The 23,981-nt window shown below is 53.3% G+C and overlaps 3 protein-coding genes across 3 annotated transcripts; 2 read left to right on the top strand and 1 right to left on the bottom strand.

The window, feature by feature from the left end:
* Window positions 1-1,891: 1,891 nt before the first annotated feature.
* LOC132321461 (olfactory receptor 14J1-like) lies at window positions 1,892-7,852 on the top strand. The gene is made up of 4 exons (XM_059834956.1): window positions 1,892-2,287; window positions 2,471-2,794; window positions 7,381-7,467; window positions 7,814-7,852. Exons 1-4 carry the CDS (start codon window positions 1,892-1,894, stop codon window positions 7,850-7,852), a joined length of 846 nt encoding a protein of 281 aa, XP_059690939.1.
* A 2,595-nt stretch (window positions 7,853-10,447) lies between these two features.
* On the top strand, window positions 10,448-13,096 carry LOC132321460 (olfactory receptor 14C36-like). Its single transcript, XM_059834955.1, has 2 exons — window positions 10,448-11,447; window positions 13,011-13,096. The coding sequence occupies exons 1-2, from the start codon at window positions 10,448-10,450 to the stop codon at window positions 13,094-13,096; spliced, it is 1,086 nt and encodes a 361-aa protein (XP_059690938.1).
* An 8,950-nt stretch (window positions 13,097-22,046) lies between these two features.
* LOC132321459 (olfactory receptor 14J1-like) lies at window positions 22,047-22,982 on the bottom strand. Its single transcript, XM_059834954.1, has one exon. The coding sequence runs from the start codon at window positions 22,980-22,982 to the stop codon at window positions 22,047-22,049; it is 936 nt and encodes a 311-aa protein (XP_059690937.1).
* Between the last annotated feature and the right edge of the window lie 999 nt (window positions 22,983-23,981).

The following is a 23,981-nucleotide window of genomic DNA, read 5'->3' as shown; positions in this document are numbered from 1 at the left end:
AAAACGTGATTCTCATGGCTGACTCTTTTCCTGATAGGAGAAATGTCAGTGCTGGGAAGAAGTGTCTCTCCCCAGCTGCGGGAGGGAACCTCAGTGATTGCTCCAGCCTGTTTCACAGCAGGTTCCCCTGGAGCCCCAGGGACCCCTGGGGGGAGCCCCGAGGGGCAGAGAAAGTGCCGCCTTGGGCTGCTCCTCTGCTGCTGAGCTGGGCCGGGCTGCTGGGATGGAGGGAGCTCATGGCAAGCGGGCAGCGCTGAGGAGAGACAGCTCTGCCCAGGAGCAGCTCCTCTGCACAGCGCAGCAGGGCTGAGGGCACTGCCTGCAGGCACCGAGAGGAGAGGATCAAGGCAGAGAGAGGTTAAAGGCAGTCTGGGGTGGGAGGACAGAGGCGAGCTCACTGGAGGAGAAATCTTCACAGCCCTTGACACGGTAAGTCTCTGGCTGCAGGGCAATGCAGCTATAGTTCATGGAGGGCTCTCGTAAAGCTGGCATGGTACCCAGGAATGTCACTCCTGTATAGAGGAGGAGGAGGTGCCCCAGAGCAGGGCTTCCCTGCTGCACCATCAGCGGGACAGGGCATGAGGGCTGCCTTCTGCCAGGGACGGCTGCAGGGTGTGAAGGTGGGTGTGCAGCCAGGGGTGCCCAGGGCTGTTCTTCCGAGCAGGGTCCCTGCACCCCCGGGGCTGGGTGCTGGGGCAGGGACTCTGCCGCCTGCCAGGGTCAGCACTCAGCCTTTCCTGGGGAGCTCCCCACGGCACTGTGGGTGGCCCTTCAGCACAGGGCAGGGTCCTTCTGCTGTTGCGAGGGTGCTGCCTGGGTCAGGGCTGCTCACAGCTCCACATACCCCCAAGGACATTTCCAAGGGCACTTTTCAAAAGGAAGGTCTATGTGGCGGTTACCTGAAAGGGAAGCTGCCGGTGGTTTGAGTTTTCTCCTCTTGGTTGTCTGGGAGGGCAGTGGGAGATGGGAATTTTTTTCTATGTTCTGGGGAAGGCCCTGAGACCCCACTTCTCATTAGCTCTTGTCTGATCTGCTCCGTAGCTCCAGCACAGACAGAGGTGCCCCTGGGCAGTACCCTGGTGCCAGGAGGTGCCTGTAGGGCAGAGCTGAGCACACGGTGAGTGGGATGGGGTCTGTGGGAGATGGTAGGAGAGAGACATGGGGACAGGGAATTAGCTTCCAGCAGGGACATCTCCAGCAGAGACAAGGGCAGGGAATGAGAAGGAGCTGCTACCAGAAATGCCATGGCAGGGCTATTCGGGCACCTCCCTGCCATGCCCTGGAGTGCAGATACCTTCCCCAGAGCAACCCCCTGGTCTCCTCTCCTACCCAGCAGAGCCTCTGCCTTCATGGCCATGGGGTCCCCGTTATGAGTCATGCCCTGGGCAGCTTGCCCTCCAGGTGGATGTGTCTTGGGGTGCAGTACACAAAAAAGAGACTAAAACCACCTGCCCTACAGTGACACCATGTGAGAGGTGGTGAGCACAGCTGGGTAAGGAGAAGGCTTCACAGCACGCCCCTCTGCCTTTCTGACCTCACCTCATTTTTTTGAAGCATTGCAGTTTTCTTCCCTGTTTCCCCACCCTTCCGTGATGCTCTTGCTCTCTGGGGTATGGATGGGGGTACAGGTCAGCTTCTGTTCTGGCACTGACTCTGTGTGTCCTTCCCTGGAAGTGTCTTCATGGGAAGTAGGTGCCCAAGCTCTGTTTTAAACTGTCAGGCACCATGCCATTCAATTGACAGGGCTGGGGAATGCGCTGGCTTGTTCCTCATTCATCACAGGGATGGGGATTTCTATGACAAATGGCATGTTATTTTCCTCACAGAAGTCTGTCCTCAATTGTCATTGTCTTTTTCACCTTGGACAGGTCCCAATGCCCACAGAAAGCAAATGTCCAACAGCAGCTCCATCACCCAGTTCCTCCTCCTGGCATTCACAGACACACGGGAGCTGCAGCTCTTGTACTTCTGCCTCTTCCTGGGCATCTACCTGGCTGCCCTCCTGGGCAATGGCCTCATCATCACCGCCATAGCCTGCGACCACCACCTCCACAGCCCCATGTACTTCTTCCTCCTCAACCTTTCCTTCATCGACCTGGGCTTCGTCTCCACCACTCTCCCCAAAGCCATGGCCAATTCCCTCTGGCACACCAGGGCCATCTCCTACTCAGGATGTGCTGCCCAAGTCTTTTTTGTTTTATTTTTGATGTCAGCAGAATTTTTTCTTCTCACTGTCATGGCCTTCGACCGCTACATTGCCATCTGCAAACCCCTGCACTACGGGACCCTCCTGGGCAGCAGAGCTTGTGCCAAAATAGCAACAGCTGCCTGGGGCAGTGGGTTTCTCAATTCTCTTCTTCACACTACCAATACATTTTCACTACCACTTTGCGAAAGCAATGCCTTGGACCAGTTCTTCTGTGAAATTCCCCCAGTCCTCAAGCTCTCCTGCTCAGACTCCTACCTCCAGGTAGCTGGGCCTTTCAGTTTTAGTGCTTTTCTATTCTGGGGTTGTTTTATTTTCATCTTGCTGTCCTATGTGCAGATCTTGAGGGCCGTGTTGAGGATTCCCTCTGAGCAGGGACGGCACAAAGCCTTTTCCACGTGCCTCCCTCACCTGGCCGTGGTCTCCCTGTTTACCTGTACTGGCACATTCGCCTACCTCAAGCCCCCCTCCATCTCCTCTGCAGCTCTGGATTCAGTGATGGCAATGCTGTACTCGGTGGTGACCCCAGCCTTGAACCCCCTCATCTACAGCATGAGGAACCGGGACCTCAAGGATGCCATGAAGAAAGTGATTTTAGGGATGTTTCCCATGTATCCCATTGCTGGACTGTCCTTTGTTTGCTGTTTTGTCCTTTTTGTTTTCATTATCTTTGTTGTTATTAGCCTTTACTGTGTTTCTACATAAATGTTGAGATTCTCCTTACTTCTGCTGATTAATGAGCCTGCTCTGTCTTCCCTGGCTCTGAAATAAAAGTCTGTCTTTCACTGGGACAGAGCTACACTCTCATAGCATTTCTGAAATCAAATGGGATCTCCCCAGTGTGCTGATTGAAGTTTGGGCTCTTCTTCCAAAGCTGATGGCAGCAACAGGCCCAAGGAATTTCACCTCAAAAGGGCCTTTCTCTCCTTGGAATTGAGAGAGAAACTCTCGTTGTCACATTGTCACAGCTGTTAGAGACCCAGGTCTGGATCTTGGGCTCACTCTTTGGTGTATGGTGACCGTGGAGATGGTAAATGAGCACTGAGTTACACACCCAGGGCTGTCCCACATACGACTGGGCAGAAGACGTCCTCCAGGAGGGGAATCTACAGCTACCTGGAGAGCCTGGGGGTTCTGCAGGGGCAGCACGTTCCTGGGGTGGGCAGTGACTGGATCCTCCCAAAGTGAGAGGTCACCCAACGGGGAATCACTCAAAGGAAATTGTTAAATGCCGGTCTCGGCGAGGAAATACAGATGGACACACCTGACCAACTCCAGCAGGGAACAGCACCTTTGCAGCACCCACACCACCGGCAGAACACACACAGGCATGAGTATCACAACCGGGCCCATCCCGCTCCCTTCTCAAGCTGGTCTGGTGTGCAGGTGACAAGTGGCCTGTGCAGATCCTGCAGCGCTTACCCACGGGCACACACGCTCACGGTCCCTCCAGTGTGGGCCTGCGCTTGGGTCTGCCCAAGTGCCCTGCCCAGACCTGGGGCCGTTATCCACTTGGCAGCTCCAGCCCTGCCTCTCTCCACACCCTGGTGTCCTCCTGCTGCAGCCAGCCCCTGGATTTCACCAGCAAAGCGTGTACATGCATTCGCCCCAAACACACAGGCAATAGTGAGCACTCTCACCCAGCAAATAGCCGGAGCAGAGTTTAATAAGATGGCATGACAGAGCATGGAGATCAGGCACAGGGTTTGGACAGACCAGCACTGAGCAGCCCCCTACCCCCATGCAGCTGGCCCCTTGCATATGGAGGGGAAATTCAAATTACAATTGCTCAGCAGGGGTCATTTGTGACCGAGGAATGATCTGGCAGGGAGGGCAAGGAGGCCCAGCTGCAGAAGGGGTTAAACTGGCTGGAAGCAGGGATGCCAGAAACAGAAGGACTTCCTGTAAGGGAGTGAAGTTTCCCTGGGTGATGAGATCAGCAACAGCGTCCGCATTGTCTTGTAGCCATCCTGGAGTGGGAGCGCTCAGGGGCCCAAGCTCAGGGGCAAACTTTGGGCAGCAGAGCTGGGCTGGTGCAAGTGTAGGTAAGGAATCTGCTTGTGATGCGTATTTGCAGACTCCTTGTAGAAATGCTTGTTGCGGTAGGACTCTGACCGATGCATTGGTCATTAAATATTTAAGCACAAAAGTCTGTTTAATTTACCTCACGGGGTACCATAAAAATTCCCCGAGAGCTTGAAGGGTATGGGAAGCCCATGTAAAACCTCGTTCGGGGTGCCCCAATTTGGCTGGGACTCCTCATGCGCATGAACAAAGATTTACCCTTCTAATTCCTTACTTTGCGTCCTAGCCTCTCTGCTCGGTCGGCACTGGCCAGTCTTGAATTTTCATGACAGTAAGCGCTGTTCAGCAATAACTAAACCATCGGTGTGTTATCAAAGCTGTTGTCATTAGAAATCCAAAGCATAGCACCATACATGCTGCCACAAAGAAAATTAACTCTATCCCAGCCAAAACCAGCACACAGAGCCACCATTATAATTAAAAGACACATATACACGTTCAATTGCAGATACAGGCATAAAATAGATCTAATTACTGATACAATTAGAGTCGGAGACACCATAACATGCACAAGTAGAGCTACATGACCAGTCACACAAATCATTACACATACAATTGCAGATACAATTACAGATCAAGATACAATCACACATACAATCGCAGATACAAGTACAGTCACAGACACAAACCCACATTCCATTACACCTACAACTACAGCTACTGCTCGTGATACCATTACCGATAGAGGTGCCATGACTGATAGAGGCAGGGTTAAACATACGGGTGCTGCTACAAATACAATTGAAGATACATGCACAGATGCCAGAAGAGACGCAGATGCAGGTACAATTAGACATACCGGTACCCATCTAGACACCATGACAGACACCGATACCAATACAGGCAGAGACAACACTACCCATACCATCAGAGATACCACTGCAGATTCCCTTGCAGAAGCAGATGACACTGTAGATGCCACGGCAGACACAGATACCACTGCAGATGCCCTTGCGGAAACACGTACAGTTTTGGATGCGATTGCAGATGGAGATGCCACTAGAGGTGCAAATGCCACTCCAGGTTCTGAGCATACGCCATAGCAGATGTACACAAAATTGGAGGCGCGATAGTGCTGCAGATGCCCTTGCAGATGGAGGTAGCATTGCTGATAGAGATACCATTTCAGAGGAAGGTACCTTTGGAGATGCAGAGAAAATTTAATTGCAGATGGAGAAACCATTGAAGATGCAGTTAGCATGGCAGATGGAGACGCTGTTGCAGATACAGAGAGGATTGCAGATGCATAGATGATTGCAGGTGCCCATACAGGTGCAGATACCACTGCAGATAGAGATACCATTGCAGCTACTGATACCTGTATCTCCTTCTAGTACAAGGTAACCCATTTATTGGACGAGGGAAAGGCTGTGGGTATTGTTTACCTGGACATAAGTAAAGCCTTTGGCACCGTTTCCTAGCGCATTTGCCTGGAGAAACTGGCTGCTCATGGCTTGGATGGGGGTACTCTTTGCTGGGTAAAAAAATGGCTTGGATGGCCAGGCCCCAAAGGGTTGTGGTGAATGGAGTTCAGTCATGTTGGCAGCTGGTCACAAGTGGTGTCCCCCAGGGCTCAGGTTTGGGGTTGGTCTTGTTTAATATATTTATGGACGATCTGGATGAGGGGATCGAGTGCACCCTCAGTAAGTTTGCAGACGACACCAAGTTGGGCAGGAGTGTTGATCTGCTCGAGGGTCGGAAGGCTCTGCAGAGGGATCTGTACAGGCTGGGTGGATGGGCCGAGGCCAATTGGATGAGATTCAACAAGGCCGAGTGCTGGGTCCTGCACTTGGGTCACAACAACCCCATGCAACGCTCCAGGCTTGGGGACAAGTGGCTGGAAAGCTGCCCCGCAGAAAAGGACCTGGAGGTGCTGGTTGACAGCTGGCTGAATATGAGCCAGCAGTGTGCCCAGGAGGACAAGAAGGCCAACGGCATCCTGGCCTGTACCAGAAATACTGTAGCCAGCAGGAGTACGGAGGTGATTGTCCCCCTGTACTCGGTGCTGGTGAGTCTGCACCTCGACTGCTGTGTTCAGTTTTGGGCCCCTCACTACAAGAAGGACATTGAGGTGCTGGAGCATGTCCAACAAAGACCAATGAAGCTGATGAAGGGTCCAGAGAACAAGTGTTATGAGGAATGGCTAAGGGAACTGGAGAAAAGTAGGCTCAGGGAGACCTTATCGCTCTCTACAACTACCTAAAAGGAGGTTGTAGTGAGGTGGGTGTTGGTTTCTTTTCCCAGGTAACAAGTGATAGGACAAGAGGAAACGGCCTCAAGTTGTGCCAGGGGAGCTTTAGATTGGATATTAGGAAAAATTTCTTCACCAAAAGGGTTATCAAGCCTAGGAACAGGCTGTGCAGGGAAGTGGTTAAGTCACCATCCCTGGGGTATTTCAAAGATGTGTAGATGTGGCGCTTAGGGACTTGGTTTAGTGGTGGACATGGAAGTGTCAGGTTAACAGTGGGACTCGGTGGTCTTAAAGGTCTTTTCCAACCTAAATGATTCTATGATTTTATTTTTCTACTTTTTGCCCATCCCTCTGGCCTGTCTATGTCCTTTGGGATGGCAGCTGTGGACTGCAGTATAGTTTCTGCTCTCCTCAATATAGTTGCATCTACAAATGCTATGAAAATGAACTCTCTCATCTCCTGCAGGTCATTAAAAACACATGAAACAGAGCAGGTAGCACGACAGACTCTTGCAGGACCCTTTTAGCTAGATGCCTCCAGGCAGAGTACCACACATTGACCTCATCCCTCTGAGCCCCACCATCCGACTGTGGTTTTAGCCATCTACTGACTCACCCACGCAGGCCATCATATCCTAACTTGGGCACAAGAATAATGTGGGAGATGATGCTGAAAACTTCACTGACTTCCAGGTTAAAAGACAACCACTGCTCTCCCCACGCCCAGCAATCCTGTCCTTTCATCACAGAAAGCAAAGAGGATGGCGAGACACACACTACCCTGAGTAAAACCAGACACCACCTTTTTCAGCCACCCAGAAATGGGATCTGAGTGAATGGACACACTCTGGGGCAGAGCCTTCAGTTTCACTGCTCATCTGTTGTGCATTTTTGAAAGGTGCGTGCCATGTTTGGGTACTGCCAGTCATCAGAGAGTCCCCCCAGCCTCCATCACCCTCTAAAGATGATGGAGAGTGTCATCACTGTGAGATTGGCTTGCCCTCTCAGCTCCCTGGGATGCCGCCCCACTTGTCCCATAGACTGGTAAGGGTTGCGTTTGCTCAGGTGACCCCTGACTTGATCCCCATCCACCACTGGCTGATCTCCTTCAGGGTCCTGCCCTGAGCCACAGAGGCCTGCGAGACCTTGCTGGGGAAGACTGAGGCAAAGAGGATAAGAGAGAATCTCAGCTCTGTCTACACCTGCTCTTATGAAACTCAGCAGTGGCCACAGAGTACCTTGGTTTTCTTCTTTAACTGCTCCTGAAGTAGTAAACACTCATTATGGTGCCCTTTCTAGTTTCCTTTGAGTTGCGGTCTGGGTTATTGCAGAGCTTGGAGGATGCTGTCCTTGAAGACCAGCTGGACTGAGCTGTGCCATCAGGTCACAGCTCTGTCTCCCACAGTAACGGCTCCAGTTTGTCCTGTCCGTGGCCCTGGCTGAGGGCATTGCTGCACATCTGGGCTGAAGCACCACAGCTGTGGCATCAGGCAGGGTCATACTTGCCATAGGGGAACCTGTTATCAAGTGTCCAAGAGCCTGGGTGTGCAAAGGCTTTGCTTCAGAGGAGAGAGATGGCTTGGACAAAAGAATTCTGGATGTCTTTCTATCCCTAGGACTACAAACCCAGAATGAAATGTCTGAATTCAGTCAACTGAAGACATGCCCCCAGCTTGCAGAAATTAGATCCCTGCCTGTCACCTTCCTGGTGTCCTGTCTAATGATGAAACAAACAAAACGTGATTCTCATGCCTGACTCTTTTCCTGATAGGAGAAATGTCAGTGCTGGGAAGAAGCGTCTCTCCCCAGCTGCGGGAGGGAACCTCAGTGATTGCTCCAGCCTGTTTCACAGCAGGTTCCCCTGGAGCCCCAGGGACCCCTGGGGGGAGCCCCGAGGGGCAGAGAAAGTGCCGCCTTGGGCTGCTCCTCTGCTGCTGAGCTGGGCCGGGCTCCTGGGATGGAGGGAGCTCATGGCAAGCGGGCAGCGCTGAGGAGAGACAGCTCTGCCCAGGAGCAGCTCCTCTGCACAGCGCAGCAGGGCTGAGGGTACTGCCTGCAGGCACCGAGGGGAGAGGATCAAGGCAGAGAGAGGTTAAAGGCAGTCTGGGGTGGGAGGACAGAGGCGAGCTCACTGGAGGAGAAATCTTCACAGCCCTTGACACGGTAAGTCTCTGGGTGTGGGGCAATTTAGGTACAGTTCATGGACAGATCTCCTAATGATGGCACATCCCACAAACTCTGAGAGCTTTCAGGAAGAAGTGCCGCATGTTCTCTGGTGTAGAGGAGAAGGAGGTGCTACAGAGCAGGGCTTCCCTGCTGCACCATCAGAGGGACAGGGCATGAGGGCTGCCTTCTGCCAGGGACGGCTGCAGGGTGTGAAGGTGGGTGTGCAGCCAGGGGTGCCCAGGGCTGTCCTTCCGAGCAGGGTCCCTGCACCCCCGGGGCTGGGTGCTGGGGCAGGGACTCTGCCGCCTGCCAGGGTCAGCACTCAGCCTGCCCGGGGAGCTCCCCACGGCGCTGTGGGGAGAAGCTGGGGTGGAAGGAGAGACCAGTGCAATGGCAGGGTGCTTCTGCTGTTGAGAGGGTGCTGTGTGGGTCAGGGCTGCTCACAGCTCCACATCACTGCAGGATCTTCCCAGGAGACTTTTCAGGAAGCACAGCAAGGCAGGGGCTGCCTGAAAGGGAAGGATCCTGGTCTTTCACTCTTCTCCTCTGGGTTGTCTGGGTGGGCGATGGCACATAGAATTAATCTCTCATTTCCGGAGGAGGCACTGAAATTCCAAGTCTGTCCCTCTTAGAGGTGAATAAAGCGGGGAGTATTGGAAATCACCATGCCGTGGTCACAGACAGCATCAGTGTCACTTTTCCAGCCTCGCCAGGGCTGGTCTGATGTTCCCCTCAGAGCCTGCACACCCAGAGATGCCCCTGGGCAGTGTCCTGCTGCAGGGAGGGCTCTGCAGGGCAGAGCTGAGCAGGCAGCGGGTGGGATGGGCTCTGTGAGCACTGCCAGGGAGGAGACACAGGGGACAGAGAACCAGCTCCTGGCAGGGACAGCTGCAGGCAGCAGAGACAGGGATGGGGTTGGGAGGACACTGCAAACAAGCACAGGGGGAGGGTGCGCTCAGGCAGCTCTCTTTCTGTGTTTCCCTGCAGATGTCTGCTGGGCACTGTCTGCGGGGCAATGAGCTGACTCTCTCTGTAGAACCTCCCATCGGAGGGACCCCCGAGTCTCTGCTTTGCCTGTCCTGCAGGGCTTGCAAGCTGCCCCCCAGAAAGGCGCAGCTCTGCTGTGGGATCCTCGGGAGTGCGGAGCCTTTCCTTGGGGGTCGGCACTCTCCTCGCAGAGTCAGTTGCTTCTCTCTGGGAGGGGTCGTGTCCTGCCCTCTCCATCACACCTCCACCTCTGGGCTGGGCTGGAGAAGAGTTTGCAGAGCTGTCCTTTGAAACAGGACTCCTCTGGTCTCATCAGAGTCCAGGTTTAGGGTTTTTTTTTAAAAGAGTAATTTGTGTGTGAAGTCGTCTTCAAGGCGGCAAAATGAAAACACAGGGCAGATGGGAAAAGGACTGATGTACACTGCAGCCCTGTCAAAAAACGCAGAGAAAGTTATAAGAAAGTCATGCTGAGCCTCTCTTTCACAGCCCACGTTCTTCCATGTCATGAGTGCAGATATTGAACTTTTCCATGAAAGATGGATTACATCTGACATCCCCTGTGAACATCAGAGATGTCACAAGTCAGCTCCCATGTACCCACTGCAGCAGAGCAAAGCTGACTCCTCAGCAACAGAAGGGCAGAGCTCCTGCTCCTCACAGCACACTCAGCCAGCTCAAACTAGAGAATGGAAAGGTATTCCAACTGCGTGGCGTTGTGATGAAAAATGGAGTGGGTTTTCTCAGAGAAATCTGTCCTAATTTTTCCTGTTTTTTCCTTTTTTGGACATAGCCCCCAGACCAAGAGACAGAAAATGTCCAACAGCAGCTCCATCACCCAGTTCCTCCTCCTGGCATTCGCAGACACGCGGGAGCTGCAGCTCTTGCACTTCTGCCTCTTCCTGGGCATCTACCTGGCTGCCCTCCTGGGAAATGGCCTCATCATCACCGCCATAGCCTGCGACCACCACCTCCACACCCCCATGTACTTCTTCCTTCTCAACCTTTCTCTCATCGACCTGGGCTCCATCTCCACCACTGTCCCCAAATCCATGGCCAATTCCCTCTGGGACACCAGGGCCATCTCCTTTGCAGGATGTGCTGCCCAAGTCTTTCTGTTTGTCCTTTTCATGTCAGCAGAGTTTTATCTTCTCACCATCATGGCCTACGACCGCTACATTGCCATCTGCAAACCCCTGCACTACGGGTCCCTCCTGGGCAGCAGAGCTTGTGTCCACATGGCAGCAGCTGCCTGGGGCAGTATTTTTTTCTATGCTGTGCTGCACACAGCCGATACATTTTCACTACCACTCTGCCAAGGCAATGCTGTGGACCAGTTCTTCTGTGAAATTCCACAGATCCTCAAGCTCTCCTGCTCAGACTTGTACCTCAGGGAGGTTGGGTTTATTGTGGTTAGTGTTTCTTTTGCTTTTGGGTGTTTTGTTTTCATCGTGCTGTCCTATGTGCAGATCTTGAGGACCGTGCTGAGGATCCCCTCTGAGCAGGGACGGCACAAAGCCTTTTCCACATGCCTCCCTCACCTAGCTGTGGTCTCCCTGTTCATCAGCACTATCATGTTTGCCTACCTAAAGCCCCCCTCCATCTCCTCCCCATCCCTGGACCTGGTGGTGGCAGTTCTGTACTCGGTGGTGCCTCCAGCAGTGAACCCCCTCATCTACAGCATGAGGAACCAGGAGCTCAAGGATGCCCTAAGGAAACTGATGACTGGTTGCTTTTCAGAAGCAGCAATGAACTGCCCATCTTCTTCTGCATATCACTTGTCACATAACTCATTACATGCCCAGACTCTCTTTGGTAGGTTGTTAGGTTTGGTTTCTTTGGTTTTTAGCTTTTCTTGGTTGTATTAATGCTGTCCACAAAAAGGAAGTCAGTCTTCATCCTATTTCTATTTCAGTATCTGCCTGTCCTCTGTGACCCAGAGACTTTGTGTAAATTGGGAGCTGTGTGTTTAAACAAAATAAAGGACCCTGCTCATGGTGGTTTGCCTGAGATCCTTTCTCTGAGATCTTCTCTGGAGCCGTGGGGCAGCGTCTGTGTGCTGAGGTGAAGGGGGCAGTAGTCACCGGGAGCTGGGTCTGCCTCCCAGCATGACCAGCATGACCCTGTGGACTCACCCCATGGCCCTGGGAACTACAGCCTGCTTGCTCTTCAGAGCAACGCCGCCAGCTTCGAGGATGTGGGGAGCCTGGGGAGGGGGTGCAGGGGTGGCTGGTCAGTGCGAGGAGAAGAGCAGGGCACTGTGTGTGTGCAGGGGTGACATGGAAAGAGAAACCCTTTGCTGAGAGTGGCAGCTGGGGGCAGGCTGCCCTGTCCCAGGGGCAAAAGGCCCTTCCTGAGCATCCCCTGGGCCAATTCTCTCATGCCGTCCTGGGGAGCAAGTTTGGCACCTGGGGCTGCAAGCTGCCTGCAGCGGAGATCTCCTCAGCGTGCCGGCTGGATGGACATTCTCACTGGCCTCCATTTCCTGCTGTGGGACCAGTCCCACCAGGGCTGCTCTGCTGGGCTTGGCTGGGGAGAGGGCAGGGAGGTGGCAAGATTCAGAGAGGGGCTGGGATGGCTGGGATGGCAAGTGCCCCGGAGAGGAGAACTCCAGTGAACAGCTCAAGTGTGGGAGTGGGCAGGGTGGGGGCACACAGCAGGGTCCTCGCACAGCCGGGCTCCTGCGAGAGACATGGAGGACCAGCAGAGCAGGGTCTGACCTGTGCCCGTGTTCGCTGGACACCCCGGGCAGCTGCCCCAGGGCAGTCGTCACACACCAGCCAATAACCACCACCATGTCCAGCACTGGCCGCTCACCCCAGCTCGGAGAGGTTGCTTGTCCCTCCACAGAGGGACACCGAATGACCAGGTCAGAAGTCCAGGTTTGCATTGTACAGACGAGACGTAAGCATGCACATGGTGTGCGTGTGGGGAGATGAACCCGAGTGAGCACAAATGCCATCAGCTCTTTCTGGGGCTGCCATGAAGGCCTCTGGGACAGACAGTGTCTCGAGGTCACTTCTCACTTTGAGAGTAACATCCCCTGGGAAAGCACCTGGATGCAGCACTGGGATGTGCTTCATTTAATCCACGTCCCCGTGTCCATTCCTCATGCCGTGGAGCATCTCATACGAGTGCAGAGCAGGGCGATACACCGCAGGGCTGAGGTGCCTCCCAGCCTCTGGGAGCAGCAGCAGGAGGTCAGATTGACACTGTGACTGCTGCAGTGCACTGCCTCTGCACGTGCAAGGCAAGGACTCCTCTCTCTGATCACCCGTGTGTGTAGGAGGAGTGCACGAGTCCAGCTGAGACATGGGCATCTGGCAGAGCTCCGACATTTCTGTGTGTGACTCCAAGAACAAATTTCCATTTTCCCAGCTACATTCATCTCAGCTGCCTTGGACAGGCTCATAGCAAGTGCTCCTGACTGCTACGTCACCCTTGCCTGTGATTCTGGATTGTGACCTCAAAAGTGCCGGAGGAATCATGGAGGTTCTGTGGTCCTTGGAAAAAGCAGACATCAAACCCCTCTTCAAGAACGGCAGGGATGCGGATTGATAGAATTGCAAGTGGCCTGCCTACCTCAGACTCTAGGAGGACATGGGGAAAGTTGTCCTGCAGCCATCTCCAGGCCCTTGAAGGACAAGAAAGGCATTGCTGAAGCAGAATGGTTAGGGGAAACGAGGGCACGTTGTGTACCTGGCCTTTTGCAAGGCCTTTGACATCATCTCCCAGAGTCTCCTTAGAGCCGGATTGATGCTCTCCAGGATGAAGAAATGGATGGTAGGGTGGGTGGAAAGTTGGCTGGATGATGAGGCCCAAATGTCATCAGCGGTACAAAGTCTTTTTAGAAGGCAGTCATACCCAGAATCCCTCAGTGATTAGCATTTGGGCCAACACTCTTGAACGTCGTCATTATCCCCCCACATGGTGGAGCCCCATCCAGGAAGAGGGCATGGATATGGGTTGGCATGTGCCTTCTGCCTGAGTACCTGACGGGACAGCAGCAGGCATAGGGCTCGTTTGTGTCTATCCAAGAGGTTGAAAGGCCGGGAAAGTCACGTGGTTTAGAAGATCACAGTGAGGTTACTTTTGTCAGCTCAGGTGAAAGGCCACAAGAAGGCTGATGAGTTAGGTTGCCTGCTTGGAAGGTGCTTTCTGAGAATTTTGAGCTTTCCTTGGAGGTGGGAAAAAGCAGGAGAGAGGAAAGCTGCTACAAAGTGCAGCTTGGAAAGTGGAGCCTGGACATGAGGAAGAAGAAATGTCACTCGAAGGGTAGGGCTGTGGTGCAAGAGGTCACCCAGTGAGAGCTGGTGATCAGACCGTGGCTTTGTGTTTCAACGAACGGCCAGTGAGGGTGGTGAGATGTCAGTGAAGGCAGAGAAATGTCCAGGGGAGAGCAAGGTGGAGAAGCAAGATGGATGTCTACAGCCTGCAGGAAAACAGGGGCAGGTGTGGGACAGCCTGCGATGGAAACTGCCAAGGGCGCTGGCCAGGCTGGAAGACACGAACAGAACCCAGGTCTTTGTCCTCTGGGCTATGGCAGTTGTCTGTGCCACCAAGGGCTGTGAGAAGACATGTTGCCCTCATGGCACTGGAGCCTCATTTCTTCCTTGCAACCCCATGGGGAAGCTGGGAGTGTTGTTCCATTGTCCTGCACTGGGCATTGCAGACCCCACATCCACTGCCCCAGGAAGGGCCCTGACCCACGTGTGAGGGACAGGATCCCCTTTCCCATGGGCCGGGGGTCAGGGCTTGGCCTTTGTGCTCCATGTAACAATCCAAGGGCTTTGTCAGCATCAGAGCCACCTGCACAGTGCCTTTGCCTACCTGCAATCACAGCCTCCAATTATCGGCTCTAACGAGTCCCTGGGGAGGCTTTGTCAGTAATGGCCCTCAGTGGGGCCCAGTAATGCTTCAGAGTAGTTTAGGTTTGTCTTCTGCCTTTGTCTCCTTGAGGGGATTGTTCAGTCTCTTCTCAGTACCTGAGGCTCCTGGAGTCAGCACTACATACACCATGGGGCTCATTAAAATGCAGAAAGCGCTAACGAGCTATGCCTCTTCTACAGTTTTCTTCAGGTCTTCAACATTTGTATAGCCAATTAGACAGGTAGGCACCTACCCTGAAGTAGCATAGCTAGCTCATCCTTTTCAATGAGCAATCTGAAGATGTGATCGGAGAATTCTCCAGTTGATATGGATGCAGAATGTATCCTAAAGAGGTGTGGACAGGTAGGAAAAGCAGTCCCTTGAGGCCAGACACGGTATGGACAACCTTGCTCCTCACCTCTCCAACCCTGCCATTGCTCTCGTTGGCCACCGGGGACTTGCATCACTTTTCTTTACATCAGACTTCTCCACCAAAGTCTGCAGCTGAATATTACAGCTGCTTTGCAGCAATTCCTACCTGCTCTCCGTGGAGAACTGCCATGGAAACAGGGTTCTTTAATTGGGGGAAAGAAAAAAGAAGAAAAAGTAAAACACAAGAGAGCTTAATCCACAATAAACACACTTCTCAGCTGTATGGTTATTTTTAGCAGCTTCCAACAAGCTTTGCCACCCCAGGTGAAGAGTTGCCTATAGGGACTATGAGGGAGAGTACTGAAAGACAAGAGAGTACTGAAAGACAATGACGCTTTACGTCCCTGGGGCTCAAAGCAGGGTGATAGGTGAGAGGGATCTGAACAATCAAAGAGTAAGAGGCGGAAAACCTCTGGAGAACAATGGAAAGTGCGCATGTCCAGATCAGCTTCTGGAGAGATGACTTCCGACGTGGGGAGTTTGATCAGGAGAGGCAGAAACACCTGGAAGGTTAGGGAGATTAAATACGCAGCATGATAGACAGAGTACTGGCAACGCAAGCACAGGGCAAGATCAGGATTTCTTCTCCCGCAATAAATACACAGTCTCAAAAGTCCCATTTTGGCAGGATAGAAAATACAGTGACATTTTAATGAAAGTATTGAAACATTGCAGCTGGTCAAAAGGTGCTGGGGTTTTTTCCTTTCTTTTTAGAAAGTATTGAGAGCAGTTCCCAGGTTTTCAGGCAGAGCTTAAGGGTCTGACCATAAGCAGCCAGTGCCACCTCGAGAGCTGTATCTGAGGTACTTGCCGGGGCATGTAAAGGACCACTTCCCCTCCTGGTCCAGACCTATGGCCTTACCAGTACCAGAGCCCCAAGACCCCACAGTTTCTCCAGGCGATGCTTTGGACCACCTGCTCCCTCCAGTAGTCAACTCCCCCCTCCCAGTCTCTCCAGTTGCTTCCCCCTGGGCACGTGAGCCCCTATGACTTGTGGTCCCCCCTCCAGGGGCTGGCACTCACACCTCCACACATACAAAGAGCAGAGATCCCCCTCACCCCAGGAAGTAGTGAAATGGAGTTTAACAAGAAGGCAGGACAGGCTGGGTCCATCAGTTGCAGGGCATGGCCAGACAAGTGTACTTATCAGCAACCTCCTTCATCGTGACTAGCTGTTTTTAGCCCTATTTCATCCCCAAACAACCTCGAGCCCTCCCTTTCCCTGCCATCGGTCCTTTCCTAGAAATCCCATCGGAAGTCTTCATTACATGAAATAGGAACTGGGTTTGCAGATCCACTTTCAAGAAGACAAAGACAAAAAGTATGAGTAAAAGCATGAGTATTTAATTGCAGTAGCTGCTTCTACTCAGCATAATTGAGATGCAGTTGCATTGGAAATCATACTAGCACCTTCAATGCCATCTGCTGTGGTATCTGCAGCTGCAATGCTGTTTGACACAGCACCTGCGTCTCCGGTGGTGTCTGTAATGGTATCTGCATCTGCAGTGGCATCTCCAGTGGCACTGGTGCCGGTACCTTCAAAGGAATCTTCAAAGGCACCTGCATCTCCAATGGTGTCTGCGTCTGCCATGGTTTCTGCAATGGCACCTGCATCCTCAATAGCATCTCCATCAGCAATTGCACCTGAAAGTGTATTTCCATCTGCAGTGGCATCTGCACCAGCATTGGCACTGTTATCCATAATGGTATCTGCATCCGCAATGATGGCTGCATTGGAGAACTGTAGCTGACAGGACAGTTGCACACACAGCATTCCGGATGCAGATACCTTTGCAGATGCCGTGGCAGATTGTCTCCCACTGCAGATGGAGCGGCCATTGCAGATACTGATCCCGTTGCAACTATCCATAGCATCACACACCCCCATGCAGATACCAACACCATTACAGATGCACACACAGCACAGCGGGCATTATCCCCCCTCCTCAGCACCGCTCAGAACACATATACACAACACCGCGCTGCGTACGGGGTCTCAGGAAGAAGTGACCTCTTGCTTGTCTCTGTCCTCTACTGGCCTCTGACTCCGGTTCCCACAGGCCCTGCCCTCCTCCTGCCTCCCCAAGGGGCCAAGGAGCTCAGAACTGGGAGAAAGCGGGCACAACGCTGCTAAAGAAACCTTCTGCTGGGGATAAGCAAGTTGAGTCCTGCATGGAAAGGAGGCACGGCCATCTCTGTGAGGGCAAAAATACCCTCCTGACCACTGCAACAGCCTCACTCACAGCCAATACTGCATTTGGTGGACAGGGACAAAAGAAATCCATTCACTGCCTCCAACACGGAAACAGCTTCAACATGGACCTGACTAGAGTTTTCCCCACCCTCTTGCAGAAGGGGATAAGGAGCCACCAAGAAAATCACAGAATCACAGAATGAGAGGGGTTGCAAGGGACCTCTGGAGATCATCTAGTCCAACCCCCCCACCAGAGGAGGTTCACCTACAGCAGATTGCACAGGAATGCTTCCACGTGAGTTTTGAATATCTCCAGAGAAGGAGACTCCAAAACCTCTCTGGGCAGCTTGTGCCAGGGCTCTGACACCCTCAAAGGAAAGAAGTTCCTCCTCATGTGTAGTCGGAACTTCCTATGACCGTGTTTGTGCCCATTACCTCTTGTCCTGTCACTGGGCACCACTGAAAAAAGACTGGCCCCATCCTCCTGGCACCCACCCCTTAACTATTTCTAAGCAGTGATAAGATCCCCCTCAGTCTTCTCTTCTCCAGACTAGAAAGACCCAAGTCCCTCAGCCTTTCCTCCTAAGAAAGATGTTCCACTCCCCTAATCATCTTCGTAGCCCTTTGCTGGACCCTCTCCAGCAGCTCCCTGTCCTTCTTGAACCGGGGAGCCCAGAACTGGACACAGCACTCCAGATGCGGCCTCAGCAGGGCAGAGTAGAGGGGGAGGATAACCTCCCTCGCCCTCCTAGCCACACTCTTCTGGATGCAGCCCAGGATGCCATTGGCCTCCTTGGCCCCAAGGGCACATTGGTGGCTCGTGGTCATCCTGTTGTCCCCCAGGACTCCCAGGTCCCTTTCCACAGAGCTGCTCTCCAGCAGCTCAGCCCCTAACCTGTGCTGATGCAGGGGGTTATTCCGCCCCCGGTGCAGTGCCCTACACTTGCCTTTGCTGAATTTCATCTTGTTCCTCTCTGCCCAACTCTCCAGCCTGTCCAGGTCACGCTGAATGGCAGCTCAACCTTCCACTGTGTCCGCCACTCCTCCCAGTTTTGTGTCATCAGCAAACTTGCTGAGGGCACACTCTATCCCTTCATCCAGGTCATTGCTGAATATATTGAACAGGACTGGACCCAGTACTGACCCCTGAGGAACGCCACTTGTGACAGACCTCCAACTAGACTCTGGGCCACTAATCACAACCCTCAGAGCTCTATCTATCAGCCAGTTCCAAATCCACCCCACTGTCCATTCCATCACACTTCCTACGCTTGCCTCTGAGGATGATGTGGGAGACGGTGTCGAAAGCCTTGCTGAAGCCAAGGCAGACAACATCCACTGCCCTCCCCGCATCTATCCATCCAGACATGTCATCGTAGGAGGCTATCAGATTGGTCAGACATGACTTTTCTTGGTGAATCCATGTTGACTACTTCTGATAACCTTCTTTTCCTCCTGGTGCTTTGAGGTGACGCCCAGAATGAGCAGCATGGAGAATAAACAGGAAGAATTGGAGATCTGTGTGCGGTCGCAGGGCCATGATCTCATTACAATGACTGAGACATGGTGGGATAGCTCACATGACTGGAATGTTGTCATGGATGGCTGTGTTCTTTTTAGGAAAGATAGGCCAGCAAGGGGAGGTGGTGGAGTTGCTCTTTATGTGGAGAGAGCAACTGGAATGTATCGAGCTCTCCCTGGGGGCAGATGAAGAGCGAGTTGAGAGCTTGTAGGTAAGGATTAAGGGGCAGGCTGACATGAGAGATGCTGTTGTGGGTGTTGATTACAGGCAACCTGATCAGGGTGGGGAAAATGATGAGGCCTTCTACAGAGAGCTGAGAGTCATCCCACCATCACAGGTCTCAGTTCTCCTGCGAGATTTCACTCACCCTGATACCTGCTGGGAAGGCTTCACAGCCAGGCATTTACAGTCCGGGAGGTTCCCCCAGTGTATTGATGATAACTGGTGGAGGAGACAACAAGGAGAGGTGTTCTACTGGACCTAGTACTGACAAACAAAGAGTGACTGGTGAGGGACATGAAGGTTGGGGGCACCCTCGGCTGTACTGGGCCAAAGCTTCTAGTTCCTCTCGTTTATTTTGCATGCTGCACGCATTAGTATAAACACACTTCAAATGTGCTCCATTGTACTCAGCACATCGTGGAGCAGACTGAAGGACCTCGCTAGCACAGCGTCCCTCCAACATTGGTGTGCCACCCCCAGGTTTGTCTCTAGTGAGCCTGGTTTTATCCCTTTCCCCCTTCAAATCCAATTTAAAGCTCTTTCAAGGAGCCCTGCTAGCTCCTCGGCAAAGATTCTTTTCCTCTTCTGGGACAGGTGTACCCCATCTGTTGACAGCAGGCCTGGTGTTGTGTAGATCGACTCATGATCAAAAATCCCCAAATTCTGCTGGTGACACCAGGCTCAGAGCCAGGTATTGTTCTGCTGGCTCGTCCTGTTTCTTTCTTCATCATTTCCTGCAACTGGAAGGACAGAGGAGAGCACTACTTGTGCTCCTGATCCCTTAACCAGTCGTCCCAAGGCCCTAAATTCTCTCTTGATTGCCCTTGGACTTCTTATTGCAACTTATTAGAACAGGCTGCCCAGGGAGGTGATGGAGTCACCAGCACTGGAGGGGTTCAAGGAACCTGTGGATGTGGCACTGCGGGACATGGTTTAGTGGGCATGGTGGTGTTGGGGTGGTGGTTGGACCTGATCATCTTACAGGTCTTTTCCAACCTTAGTGATTCTGTGATTCTGTGATTCATTGCTGCTGACATGAAAAAGCAAGAATGGATAATAATGCGAGGGCTGTACCAGGGTAGGAAGTTTTCCCATCACATCTTTAACGCAGACCCTAGGGAGGCAGCAGACTTCCCTAAGAAGTGGGTCCAGTCTGGATGTTGGGCCTTCTGTTCCCCTCAGGAGAGAGTCTCCTATGACAGTGGCCCATCTTTTTCTCTTTATGGAAGTGGTTTTGACGCAGGGAGTAGTCTGACTTAACCTTGGGGACACCTCCAACCTAGATGAACCATCGTCCTCGTCATTATTGGGTTCCACTTGCAGATTCTCGTACCTGTTGTGCAAGGACACCTGGGAAGGTGGGGTAGTGATGGAGGAGATGCGTCTGTTGTGACAGGCAGGAACCTGTCGCCGTTTCCCCCTATCCCTTGAGTGACTGCGTTCAGCTAGGTGGAGAGAGGATAGGGAATCCTCCATATGATGTGTCCGGTCTGCCTGACAGGCTTGTTCCAGGAAAGGTAGGGTGTGTTTCCAGCATGTTCCCAATGGAGCTCTGCAAAGACTCGACAGTCACAGTGGATGCAGAGTTTAGAGAGGCCATGGCGTTCTGCTGGGTAGATACCATATCTCCCTGGTCAAGCCAGTGGAGTTACAGCGCCCTTCCTGCACACCCTTCCACATGAACTGCCCCGCAAACTGCTGCGCCACGCCCTTTCTGATGCACCACACCCCATTTGTCCGCCCTGCTCATGGCACTCCCTAGGGTTTTATTTTATACGTGTGGGGGCTTGGCCACCATTACTCCTGGCCCTACCCAGGTCTCGTTGGCCACTGTCATGTTAGCTGCTGGCTCCTGATGGGTCTCTCCACTCCCCTGAGGTGTCCCTGGTTCAGGAAAGCCCCTGTACACTCTATACCCTGTACAGTGCTGGAGTGCTCTGCTGCAGATCATGCCTGCACCAGAGCTGCTCACCTCAGCCACCATCACAACCCATCTCCAAGGACAGCCTGGTCAGGATGTCCTGGGAGCATGCAGGCGGGCCATGGTGGTCAGCTACAAGCAAAGACATGCACTGCAGGTGCCTGCATGGGCTCAGAGCAGGGCACGAGGAGACACCCTACACCCAGCACAGAGGCTCTGTGGCAGTGCCCGTCGGCTGACACCGAGCTGGGGACTGTGGGACAAGAAGATGAGACCTTTGCAGCTGAGTGGTCCCCACATGGTCCCAGAGCCCCACAGTGCAGGCGCTGCATGGACCAGAGAGCATCAAAGGACAGGGAAACAATCCCCCGACACAGTCCACACAGCAGTCCTCTGTGCCTGCTCCCCCAGCAGCCCCCTATGTGCAGCCCCCCACCACTGCCTCCCCTGCACAACCTCCGTCGTGTCCCATGGGGCCATCTGCAGACAGCCCTGCTGTGGGATCCGGGGGTCTGGCCCAGGTGAGAGGCTGGGCAGAGCTGGCCATGCCCCAGTACCCTGAGCCCAGCAGGAGGACGGAGCTGGCCACGCAAGAAAGGCCCCTCCCCAGGGCTGGGGTGTATGGGCAGACATGGGAAAATGCCCCGCTCTGCTCCCTGCCAGCCCTGCTCCCCAGCACCTCTGAGGGGGTTTCACCTTCTGAGTCTCCATTCACAGCCCACCCCCGGGCACATGGAGAGTGCCTGTCCTCTCCTGAGCCCTCCACATTCCTTTCCAGAGGCACTGACAGCTGCTATCAGCCCTGTCATACCTCTGGCAGCCGGAGGAAGGGGACTGGGAGTTCACGCACCACCTCCAGTGCCTCTGGACACCAGGAAGGTGGTTTTCAGACAAGTTCTTAGTGTCCCAGGTGTGATTCGAGATTATGTCCCCAAACACAGTGAGAACAGAAGGAGAAAACTTTGAAAAGTCCAATTCCTTTGGAGTGTTGTTGGCCGGACCTTTACAAGGAAAGCTCAGCCGTCAGGCACTGCACTCAGGAGATTGCCTTTTATTTCAGAGATGCTATTAGAGAGGCCAGACGTGACACAGCGTTCAACATATTTGTGAAAGGGTCAGACACAACAGGACCAAGCCTCAAGAGCAGTGGTATGAACCCCAGCAATTACTGCCAGGTAGGATTATCATAGGGGAAAAAAGCACAATCCTGGGCTAAGAGAATCCCTGGGCACTCCGCAGAGAAGGGGAGGCAGGTTATTGTTGATGGAGAAATGTCCATTGCATCAGTTTCCTTAGGGCCTCCTTCAGCTCCACGTTCCTCATGCTGTAGATGAGGGGGTTCACTGCTGGAGGCACCACCGAGTACAGAACTGCTACCACCAGGTCCAGGGATGGGGAAGAGATGGAGGGGGGCTTCAGGTAGGCAAATATGCCAGTGCTGAGGAACAGGGAGACCACCGCCAGGTGAGGGAGGCACGTGGAAAAGGCTTTGAGCCGTCCCTGCTCAGAGGGGATCCTCAGCACGGCCCTCAAGATCTGCACATAGGACAGAACAATGAAAACAAAGCACCCGAAAGCAAAAGAAACACTAACCACAAGAAGCCCAACTTCCCTGAGGTAGGCGTCTGAGCAGGAGAGCTTGAGGATCTGTGGGATTTCACAGAAGAACTGGTCCAAGGCATTGCCTTCACAAGGTGGTATTGAAAATGTATTGGCCGTGTGCAGCACAGCATTGAGCAACCCACTGCCCCAGGCAGCTGCTGCCATGTGGACACAAGCTCTGCTGCCCAGGAGGGTCCCGTAGTGCAGGGGTTTGCAGATGGCAATGTAGCGGTCGTAGGCCATGATGGTCAGAAGACAATACTCCCCTACAATCAAGAACAGAAAAAAAAAGACTTGGGCAGCACATCCCAAGTAGGAAATGGCCCTGGTGTCCCAGAGGGAATTGGCCATGGCTTTGGGGAGAGTGGTGGAGATGGAGCCCAGGTCAAGGAGGGAGAGGTTGAGGAGGAAGAAGTACATGGGGCTGTGGAGGTGGTGGTCGCAGACTATGGCGGTGATGATGAGGCCATTGCCCAGGAGGGCAGCCAGGTAGATGCCCAGGAAGAGGCAGAAGTGCAAGACCTGCAGCTCCCGTGTGTCTGTGAAGGCCAGGAGGAGGAACTGGGTGATGGAGCTGCTGTTGGACATTTGCTGTTTCTTGGTCTGGGGCTCTGTCCAAACAAGGAAAAGACAGGAGAAAATTAGGACAGATTTCTCTGAGAAAACCCACTCCATTTTTCATAGCAACTCCCCCCAGTTGGAATGCATTTCCTTTCTCTAGTTTGTGCTGGCTGAGTGTGCTGTGAGGAGCAGGAGCTCTGCCCTTCTGCTGCTGAGGAGTCAGCTTTGCTCTGCTGCAGTGGGTACATGGGAGCTGGTTTGTGACAACTCTGATGTTCACAGGGGATGTCAGATGTAATCCATCTTTCATGGAAAAATTCAATATCTGCACTCATGACTGGGAAGGACGTGGGCTGCGGAAGAGAGTCTTAGCATGTCTTTTTAATAATTTTGTCTGTGTTTTCTCACACAGCTGCAGTGTTTATCAGTCCTTTTCCCATCTTCCCTGTGTTTTCATTTTGCTGCCTTGAAGATGCCTTCACACACAAATTACTCTTTTAAAAAAACCCTAAACCTGGACTCTGATGAGACCAGAGGAGTCCTGTTTCAAAGGACAGCTCTGCAAACTCTTCTCCAGACCAGCCCAGAGGTGGAGGTGTGATGGAGAGGGCAGGACACGACCCCTCCCAGAGAGAAGCAACTGACTCTGCGAGGAGAGTGCCGACCCCCAAGGAAAGGCTCCGCACTCCCGAGGATCCCACAGCAGAGCTGCGCCTTTCTGGGGGGCAGCTTGCAAGCCCTGCAGGACAGGCAAAGCAGAGACTCGGGGGTCCCTCCGATGGGAGGTTCTACAGAGAGAGTCAGCTCATTGCCCCGCAGACAGTGCCCAGCAGACATCTGCAGGGAAACACAGAAAGAGAGCTGCCTGAGCGCACCCTCCCCCTGTGCTCGTTTGCAGTGTCCTCCCAACCCCATCCCTGTCTCTGCTGCCTGCAGCTGTCCCTGCCAGGAGCTGGTTCTCTGTCCCCTGTGTCTCCTCCCTGGCAGTGCTCACAGAGCCCATCCCACCCGCTGCCTGCTCAGCTC

Source organism: Gavia stellata, unplaced genomic scaffold, assembly GCF_030936135.1.
Source record: "Gavia stellata isolate bGavSte3 unplaced genomic scaffold, bGavSte3.hap2 HAP2_SCAFFOLD_42, whole genome shotgun sequence".
NCBI classification, from domain to species: Eukaryota; Metazoa; Chordata; class Aves; order Gaviiformes; family Gaviidae; genus Gavia; species Gavia stellata.
This window is presented reverse-complemented; position numbering and strand designations above follow the sequence as displayed.